Source organism: Benincasa hispida, chromosome 6 (assembly GCF_027475165.1).
Source record: "Benincasa hispida cultivar pf3 chromosome 6, pf3_genome.v1.1, whole genome shotgun sequence".
NCBI classification, from domain to species: Eukaryota; Viridiplantae; Streptophyta; class Magnoliopsida; order Cucurbitales; family Cucurbitaceae; genus Benincasa; species Benincasa hispida.
In genome coordinates, this window is record NC_143483.1 from 40,202,630 (window position 1) to 40,213,384 (window position 10,755).

General features: G+C 28.9%; 1 protein-coding gene across 1 annotated transcript; it reads left to right on the forward strand.

The window, feature by feature from the left end:
• The first annotated feature begins 1,675 nt into the window (after positions 1 to 1,675).
• Positions 1,676 to 6,082, forward strand: LOC120080365 (xyloglucan endotransglucosylase protein 7-like). The gene is made up of 3 exons (XM_039035008.2): positions 1,676 to 2,020; positions 4,266 to 4,459; positions 5,519 to 6,082. Exons 1-3 carry the CDS (start codon positions 1,706 to 1,708, stop codon positions 5,910 to 5,912), a joined length of 903 nt encoding a protein of 300 aa, XP_038890936.1. The 5' UTR covers positions 1,676 to 1,705; the 3' UTR covers positions 5,913 to 6,082.
• Positions 6,083 to 10,755: the final 4,673 nt, after the last annotated feature.

Consider the following 10,755-nt stretch of genomic DNA (forward strand, 5'->3'; position numbering starts at 1 on the left):
TTTAACAAGTTCTCTTGCATAAATAAATCAATAAATTAATTAAAGACTCAATATTTTCATAAAATATAAAGTACACATCCTAAAATAATTAAAAGTTGACATACTATTTTGATAAATTTGTTTACGTTGGGGACTAAATTGTTACATACTAAAGTTTATGGACTAAATTACTACAAAATTAAAAGTATAGAGACTAAATCGTTACAAACCAAAGTTTAGGAGCTAAATTGTTACCTTAATGAAAGTTTAGGGACCAAAAATGATTTTTAATCGATTTTTTAAATAATGCCCTTGAACGTCTTAGTTTTGGATCTATTCTATTAAGCTTAAATTTGAGAATTTAGAGAAAAAAATATATGAACGAGAGAGATAAACAATTAGAAGATGCATACCACCTAAATCTTTTCAGTGTAAAAGACTAATGATCATACACAAACTGTAAAAAATTCTATAACCATATTTACAATTGAACCTATTAAAATTTTTAGACTAAAGTTTATAATATGACCAATAAAAGATAAAAATCATGCCTTTTTATTTCAATTAGATGACGAGAGTTTCATCACAAAACTAATTAGTAATGAGAGGAATAATAACTCATCTATTTTATTGAGATTGTGAGATTCCTTAATTTTTTTTTATTATACGAGCTTCAACATATCTTCTCAAGTTAGTACCTCTTTGTATTTACCATTCTTTGATCAGCTCTTTGATCAGCTCTTAATTTTTGTATTTTGGACCAATGTACATCGTGGCCTCATAACATCAAGAGAAATAGAGAGAGATGGAGAGGTAGAGAATAATGGGGGTTGTCTATTAGAATTTCAACCATATAAAAATAATGTTGAAAACATCTTAAATACTACAAAGATTCAAAGGTGCTCAATCACTTTTACATGCACGAAATAAATAACATAATATAAAATTAAATACTATATGAAAATCTACCATTCTAGTCCGCGAGAGTCGCAGAATAAGTATGTGTTTAGTTCCTAAGTTTTCAAAACATATCTCGTTAATCCATAAACTTTTTAGAATAGATGTATTTGGTCTCTAAATAATGTTTTCAAAATGTATCTTTTTTTGTCCCCAAATTTTTAAGAATAGGGTTAAAAAGTGTCTGGACTATTTATTATTACCATTTTATATAATTATAAGAAATTTTAAATTATTATGTTTAAAAAAAATTAGAGAAAAGAATTTTAATTTTCTAATTGATAATAAAAAATTACTGTAAAGATCTTTTAAATCTATTGTTAAACATTCGGGAACTAAAAAGTTACATTTGATAATTTAAGAACCAATTGAATCAATTAAAACAATTATAAACAATTCGAAAACTAAAAATGTATGTTTTGAAAATTCAATGACCAAATACACGTATATTTCAAAATTCGAGAGCTAAAAAGATAATTTTTTAAATAGTATATTATGTAATAGTTTCCCTCTTTGCTTATATGCATTCACCTTTAGTATTAGCTGCCGCCCAATTGGTGAGCCAATGCATATACCAAATTGTGTGGTCAACACGTCGAGCAAAATGGAATACAACAAACATTCTATTATGTATAGAGGATTTTCTAAGATGGGTTTTCTAAAGTCAATAAATGATGCTTATTTTCTTCATATTTCCCATATAAATTCCATTCTCCATAGATCATTCTTCTCCATATTGTTCCAAAGTTTCCCCACCAACCCACCAACCATGAAGCCTGAATCTTCTTCTTCTTCGACATTCTTATCGTCGCCGTTGAAGAATATTGTGACAGGGTTTCTGTTCGTTTATGTTTTGTTATGTTCTCTTCCTGTCTCGTTGGCCAATAACTTGAAAAACTTCATTGACATTAGTTGGGGAGATGGGCGAGGTCAGATGTTTAACAATAACGAGCTTCTACTGCTTAGTTTGGATAGAAGCTCGGGCTCAGGCTTTCAATCCAAGAACGAATACTTGTTTGGAAAGGTTCAAATGCAAATCAAACTTGTCTCAGGAAACTCTGCTGGCACTGTCACTACATTCTTCGTAAGTTCGCAACCAAACCCTATTTATAGAATTTTATAATTACTTTTTCTTTTTGAGGTGTTTTCTAATGAAGGGAAAAATTTATATCTTATTTTGGTCCCTAAAGTTTGAATCTTGTTCTATTTTGGTATCTAAACTTTTAAAAATGATCATTTTAGTTCCTAAACTTTTAAAAAGTGTTTATTTTGGTCTCTATTGTTAAGATTATGTTAAAACTTTAAAGATGAAATATGTTTAAGGATGAAATTGCATCTAGCAGGGGTTGAACAAGATAAAGGTGAAGTAAAATATCAACTACCAATGTCCCAAAATAGTGAATGACCAAAATCTTAGATGAAAAACGACTTTAAAGATCTCTTATAGAAAATCGTTTTATCACCTAAGTCAAAATTGAAACCCTAAATTTTTTAGCATTGCTAACTTATTTGACAACCTAATTATCAAAAAATATAAGTCATTTCACTATTATGTTTAAGAGTTAACGAAATCTTGATACCAAGGACCAAATTAGTAAACACTTTTTAAAAGTTCAAGAACTAGAATTGACGTTTTTTAAAGTTAGGGACCAAAATAGAACGAGGTCTAAAGTTCAAGGAGCAAAATAAGATTTGAACCAAAAGAAAATGAGTCAACTTATTTACAAATATGACAAAATGTCACTATCTATCAGTGATGGACTGCGAAAGACAAATATCAGTATTAGTGATAGAAGTCTATCGCAGTATATCATTGATCGATAGTGACACTTCCTGTATTTAAAAATATTTTCAATAGTTTTACCATTTAAAATAATTACCCTTTTATTTTTTAGAAGAGTGTATGTACTTTATTAAATCGTAGGTGAGAGATTAGTTGGCCAACTAGGGTAAATGCATCATCAATGGTAAAATGCCTTGATTTAGATGATCAAAGAGTGACTAAATCAAAGTTGCAACATTCCTCTTGATCTAAAAATTCATAAAAAATTACTTGCGAAGGATATTTTTGTTGGTAATAAAATGTTGAATTCACGAGGGCTAAGACAAGAAATTCATAAAACGTATTAGAACTCACGCATGAGTACTTTACATTTTCCTTTTGATAAGCATTAATTAATTTCATGGTTAATGTATAAGTTCATACCAATGTTCTTCTTCTTCTTTACTGTATAATTATAATAATATAAAAATTATATAGAATATTGGCATAATATAATTTTCGTTGCAAATAAATCTATTCATAGAGAATAGAGTGATAAGGATAAAGAGAATTATGTTTTTACGGGTTATTGTTTTAAATAGCAAAATTACTGGAAATATTTTCCAAATTCAACAAAATGGCATTGTCTATTCGTGATAGATAGTGATAGACACTGCTAGATTACTATCATTTATCATTAATAGATTCTCATAGATACTGATACATGTCTATCATTGTCTATCATTGATAGACAAATTTTTTCTGTTATATTTGTAAATATTTTTATTTATTTTGCTATATTTAAAAACAAATCTTTTTATATAACATTAAATACTACAAAGTTAAAAGGCCCAATCGACTTACAAATAAATATAAAATAATATGGTAAAATTAAATACTTTAACACGTGTAACTTATGAATTTTGCACTATTGAGTTCGGGGTTTCATGAGAGTGTATTACGGATGTGTTATCCTAGTTGAGATGTCCGAATATTTCTCATTTCTTTATCCTTTGGTATCTTGTTAAAAAGAAATTGAAGATAGAAAATAAGTTCAATAACCCAAGAAATGTCTATGGTATGAAGGAAAAAAAAAATGGAAATATAAGATACAATAGGAGTTTATATCACATTCCATGCCAATCTTAAACCTTAGTAAGTACCCATCACATTACATTTTAGTGTCAGTTTGACGTGAGGATATGATTTTTTAACTTACAATAACCTCTTTCTGTTCTAGTAATAACGTCGGAGTAAATGAACAAGTCGATATCGATGATTTTTTTCTAAAAAAGAAAACCATAAAAAAGTTTAAAATTAATAAATAAGCACTCTATCTTTTTTTAAAAAAAATCATATTATTAATATTAAGCTCGATGGTCTTATTTTATCGATATTTTTGTTATGTTTTATAGATTTTTCTACAATATAATAAAAATATTGATTCACCTTTTATATATCATATCAAACTCATTTATATATATATATATAGAACTAAAATTTAATTATATCATTGTAAATCAAACATCATTTGACAATATGTTTTTTCTTTCTTTGGTGATTTCAGTTATCTTCAAAAGGAGATTACCATGATGAGATAGACTTTGAATTTTTGGGAAACACAAGTGGAAATCCGTACACTCTTCACACCAATGTGTTTAGTGAAGGAATTGGCAATAGAGAGATGCAATTCTACCTTTGGTTTGACCCAACTGCTGATTTCCATAACTACACCATTTTCTGGAATCACCAACACATTGTGTAAGTAACCCATTATTACATATATTTTCATTCTCTTATGACTTGCATAATTGATGTTACAATTACTTTAATGATTTATTCATTCATAAGTGAAAATTTGATTTAATATATAACTAGATTATTTGAAGTATTTAATGGGTATATGAAGTAATGAAGAGTTTTATTGCGACATCTAGTTAAACAAATACATAATAATTGATATACTGCAAATAGCTTAGCGCTACTATTCTTTCATCTAAGTGTATGTTTGTTTGAAATGACTTTTGAAAAACAGAATATTTTTTTTTTAAATAAAGACCATTTCGACATAAGTACATTTGGAAGAATTACAAATTTAGAGTAAATTTAGTAAAGGTTTCCAAATGATTGTTTCATATAGCTAAATGTCTGTCTTTTTCTCTAAAAAAAAAAAAAAGGTCTTAAAGAATTTGGTATAAATAATAATAAATCTTTAGTAAGAGAACTATTTCTACAAATGACCCGACTAGTCAATTCAAAGTCGTTTAAGTAGTTACAAAAAAACGTATTTGAGATTAGTTTACTTATAAATGTACAAAAATTAAACAAATTTATTATTAATAGTACTTTTTACACAAATACAACGGAATGTATAGATATAATCATTTAGTACCTTAAGAACAATAATGGGATTGGGACGATTTTGGATCGATATTGTAATATTATAATATCTTAATCACTTGTAATTTTCATATATTGACTCTTTGTTTTTTTTCATGCATATGGATCTATTTAGACATTTTTTAAAAGAAAAAGGATTGTTATTTAAATAATTATGCATTAAAGACTATTTTTTACTAAACAATATATTGGTCCTATTTTTTAACAAACAATATATTGGTCCCTATGATCAAATTTTTCTATTACATTTAACCTAGAAAAATTGAAACCACATCATGAATATACCAATCTAATTAAGATATTTTGATGCACCTGTTGATTCCCTCTACCTATTGTATCTTTTTCTTGTAAAAAAAAAAAAAAAATTGATACTAAATTCAAGTTCACAAAGAGTTTTAACCTATTTATTTTGCATTATAGTTTCTATGTTGATGAGATTCCCATAAGAGAATTCAAGAACTTCCAAGACAAAGGAGTGCCCTTCCCACAATATCAAGCCATGAGATTATATTCAAGTCTATGGGATGCTGATAATTGGGCCACAAGAGGTGGTCTTGAGAAGACAGATTGGAGCCAAGCCCCATTCAAGGCTTATTACCAAAACTTCTGTGAAGATGGCTGTTTTTGGTACAATGGATACTCTTCTTGCACCCCCAATTCAAATTCATGGCTGTGGGGAAATTTTGATAATGATTATGCAAAGAAAGGCCAAATGAAATGGGCACAAGATAACTACATGATCTACAATTACTGTCAAGACTCAAAGAGATTCCCTCAAGGTTTCCCTCTTGAGTGCTACCTCAACACCTCCTAGGGGGAGGATAACCTTAAAAAAACACATAAGAAAACATACCAAATGATTCTTAAGTATTTTCTGCAATGGGGGTTTCAAACTTATGATCTCCTAATAAGACTTATATACTATGTCTAAATCAATTCAACTATGTTCAAATTTATTTTAATGTTTATTATTCTTTTGTTATTCTTTTGATATCTTTTATACTTTACTTCTTTTTGAATTATTTCTAAGTACAAAAATGTTTTCTTTGTATTGGGAGTATAATATTGCACCTATATTATTTTATGATTACATTATTTCTTGTATTGCACTAAATTAGAATGCTTTCTTGTCATGTTCACATTTTCTTATAGGTCACATAACGTGTTGTGAACTCTCAATATCTTTGTCATATATACGGTTGGGAATGCGACCAAAGTCTCACATTGCTTAGATAAGAGGAGGTTCATGGGTATATAAGTGAGGATGATTATCTCCATTGGTATGAGGCCTTTTGGGGTGAAACCAAAAACAAAGCCATGAGGGTTTATGCCCAAAGTGGACAATATCATACCATTGTGGAGATAGTTTGAGGGTAGTTGTCCTTATCAAGTGGTATTAGAGCCATGCTCCTGAATTAACCATGCTCGGTAGAATCCTCGATGCCGAACAAAGATGTATAGAGGAGCCTTGGAAGTACTCATGGTGTGATCCGTGGTTAAAACTCTATTGGATAGGCAGTATGCTCGGGTGAAAAGGAGTTAGCCTAGATATGAGTTAGATGGATGGATGACTGTTTGAGGGGAGGTTCGGTGGTCATTTATTCGAGGGGAGGATTGATGGGAAGGAGTTAGCCTAGATATGAGTTAGACGGATGGATGACCCCCTTTTGGGGTGAAACCAAAAGTAAAGCCATGAGGGTTTATGTCCAAAGTGGACAATATCATACCATTGTGGAGATAGTTTGAGGGTCTTGTCCCTATCATATACATACCTACATGTATATGTAATTTTCTTCTCAATTAATGTTGATAGTCTTTTTGTTGAAACTTGTAGTATAAGGTTATTGTGAATTTGAATTAATATATAAGCCATATATATTATTGATGCCAAAATTTGAACACTTAAAAGGGTCTGGCCTTCAAGTGACAATAACATAAATTTGTTTGATGAGAAAATAACATGACCAGCAAAATGAAAAATAATCTTCTGATGGTATGGTGTTTGCTAGACATGCTTTGATGCTTAAATCAAAGAGTGAATAAGTATAGCAAGTTTAGAGTTTAATATTCAGAACGAACAAGCTATAATTATGTAAATATAAGAGTATGTGATCTTTATCGTCTCAGATAAGATTTCGAAGCCGAATCAGAATTGCCTTCCTGCTTACAAGGTTGTGGCATGCAAGGGGTCACACGCCCAATTAGCAACTTGGTTAGGTTCGATCTTGACCTTGGCATGAGCCAAGACCCAAGTTGATCCCCTTCCATAAGCCCATGTTGGTCTTTATGTGTTATTTTTGGCTCAAATTTTGTTATTTTTCTCTGTCCTATTGTTTATATTTTTGTTTGATGTCGATTATGTCATTTTGTCCAAAATATCACACCGAACACATATTGCCAATAAACATTTAATACTTATTTAAGAAGCTTGGAGTCTAATTATTTCTATGATTTGTTTTTTCTAAAAACTATAAAGTGAGAGTTAATATTTTATCAGTGATGTATCCTTGCAAAACTAAGATTGTCCACATTTTTATCTGATATTGATACTTAATATTTATATCTAATTTTTTTTAAGAACACCTTCCCATATCTCCTATTTTATGTCATATGGATTATACATCATAATAAGGAAATATAAGAGAAAAAAGAAAAAAAAATCAATTAGTTGTTTTATGGTTGAATAACCAAGGGCCTAATTCATATCCAAATTAAGTTGCTCTAGGGCCTATCCTAACTCTTATAATTCAATAATTAATAGCAATCAAACTAATTGATAGGCGAGAAACATTTCATTGAAGTCCCAATTACTCAGTGAAATGAATGAATAAAAACCTAATATGATAGGGTGATGATGTGACACTAGAACTAATGAATGGGCATGTACTCATGGTTTATTTTTATAATCCCTAAATTTTGACTCTGATTTTTATTTTGTCTCTAAGTTCTAAAATATAATACATTTAGTACTTAAGTTTTGAGTTTTGTTTCAATTTAGTCCCCAGTTTTGAATGTTATTATTTTACTTCTGAGGTTTGAGTTTTGTTTCAAGTTGTCTCTGAGTTTCAAGATTATTTTACATTTTTAACCTCAATTTTTCATTAATTACTCACTTTCAATCATTGGTATCAATTTTTATTAATTAATTAAAAATAATTATGAAGTGATATTTTAAATTCAATATTAAAAGTAATAACAATAATGAAACTTAATTAATTATAATTATTTTAACAATTTTTAATTTATTAATATAAATTAACTCTAAAGATAGAAAGTGGGTATTTAGTGAAAAATCAAGGTTAAAAATATAAATTTGAAACATATGGACCAAATTGAAGCAAAAGCTCAAATATCAATGTCAAAATTGTAGCATCTTGAAATTTAGGGACTAAATTGAAACCAAACTCAAAACTTAAGAATTAAATGTATAACATTTGAAACCAGTTTCTAAAAAGACCCAAAACCTATGGATCAAAAAGGTTTTTTCCCCTTTATTTATTTATTTATTTATTATTATTATTATTTTGTACATTTGTTGTCTTTCTATTGAGAAAAGCAAATAAATCGAACACAAATTTATACATAGTCACAATGATTAGAATGAGAGTGCCAAACCCTAAACTTAGACCCTTATTATTATACAATGCCTAGTCACATGCTCAAAGCTGTACTAGACTGCAACAATAATATAGAATACCACACTTTCATTTTGAAAGTTCCATATTTGGTCCCAAAATAATGCATAAGGTATGTCAATAGGTTTCATATTTTCCTATTTTGGTCCCCAAATTGCTTAGGGTGTTAATGAGTTTCAATCAATATTGTCTATTGTTTGTGTTGGTAGTCCAAAAAATATAAGGAGTTCCCATGTCAAATTTGAGTTTCATCGTTTAGATTAGCATTTGGTTTGTCGATCTTGATCGGATTTGGTTTTCAATTTTGGCCACAATATATGTATTATGTAAATTCTTACAAAGAATTTTTTGGCAACAATATGTACTATGTAAAAACATCAAACGAATAAGTTTTTTATATAATATCAAATTAATTCTATAATTTTTTTGATAGTTCGGCCACAATATATATATACTCTATAAAGTTTACAAGTTGACGCTTTGAAAGTCATTTTAAGTGCTTGAGAATTTGATAGAGTTTCAAACGTAATAGGAGAGAAAATGTGGTCCAATTTTTTTTTAAAGAAATTATGGTCCAAATTTTTTTGGTAAGAAAATGTGGTCGAAATTAGAAACTTGTAAAAAAAACTTAATGGTTAGTTCAAGAAGATTAATAATTACTCCTCCATGTACATGTTTGCAATGGTCATATATAGGTTTGGCAGTTCGATTTTCTAGAGTAGTGAACCTGAAGCACAATAGAAGCAGAGCGAAAAGAAGATGAAGATTGGTGAGAATGTGATGTCGAATGCAACTATATAACATCATTAGAATTGATTGAAATTGGGGAAAAATTTATACCATATGGCGTGATCGACTCGAGTGGTATTCAGTCGCGCTATGATCTGAAACTGAAACCGACCAATTTTTGTTGACTTCCATGCCGACCGGTAAAGTCGATCTGAAACTCGATCGAATTTGGTTTCGACTAGTTTAGATGGTATTTTTTTCAATTGTTCTATGAATATTAAGTTGAAAACTACATTTTAAAGCTAGTGTGTAAGCAACCTTTTTAACTTTTTTTTTGTGTTTGAACCAACCATTGTGTTCAGGGTATAGATTTGACATCCACGACGATACAACAATCATTAGAGATGTCTCCGGGACAGGACAGGGATGAGAAAACCTTCCCCATCTCCATCTCCGTCCCCCTATTTCAATTCTCATTTTCCCAAAATTCTCCGTGAAGATCGAGATGGGGATTCCACGTGGAGAATTCATGGGGATCAAATTTCCGGCAAGAAAAAAGTTCTCATTTCTATTTTTTTAATTTATCATTTTGTAAAATTTTATTTTCAACCTTATAAAATTTTATATATTAAATAGGTCATTTTCAATATACTTTTATAATAAAACTAAACACTATAAAATTACTTAATAAAACAATAATATTTTATATGTAAAGATATAATTAAAATATCTAATCTTATAATTTTTCAAAAAAAATAAAATTTAAACTTTCCACTCAAATATTAGAATATTTAGGTCAATAATAAAGTATGAAGTATTAAAAAATATATACATGCATTGAAGTATAAAAATATTGAGATAAAATTAGAAAATAATTTTTGAAACATTTTAAAATAAATTAATTAAAATTAGAAAAAATTAATTAAAATAAACTCCCAGTGGGTTTATTATGAACTCAATGTGAACTCACGTAATCAAAATATACATTTATAAGAGAATAGTATAAATATATATATATATTCTCCATTTAGTCATCGGGTAAAAATTTCTCCCATTTCCTCCTCATTTTCAGTTCGATCGAGGATTTTTCGTCTTTTTTGGAGTGGGTCTCTACAAGGCTCCATCCCATACTACTGTAATATGAAAAAATTTTCATACTACCATTATACTAAAATTTTTCTTAATTTTTTTCAAACTAGAATTGTACTTTCCTATAAATCCATTACTCATCAAATGCCCATCCTATGCCATCGATATTTGTTGGTAATCTATCACTCAAAAAGACGAAAAAAC

What these genes read in the sequence shown, in the direction of transcription:
- LOC120080365 (XM_039035008.2), top strand. Translation starts at nt 1,706, where the DNA reads ATGAAGCCTGAATCTTCTTCTTCTTCGACATTCTTATCGTCGCCGTTG. An exon ending in GCACTGTCACTACATTCTTC is followed by an intron (nt 2,021 to 4,265) that starts GTAAGTTCGCAA and finishes TGGTGATTTCAG; the next exon opens with TTATCTTCAAAAGGAGATTA. An exon ending in TGGAATCACCAACACATTGT is followed by an intron (nt 4,460 to 5,518) that starts GTAAGTAACCCA and finishes TTTGCATTATAG; the next exon opens with TTTCTATGTTGATGAGATTC.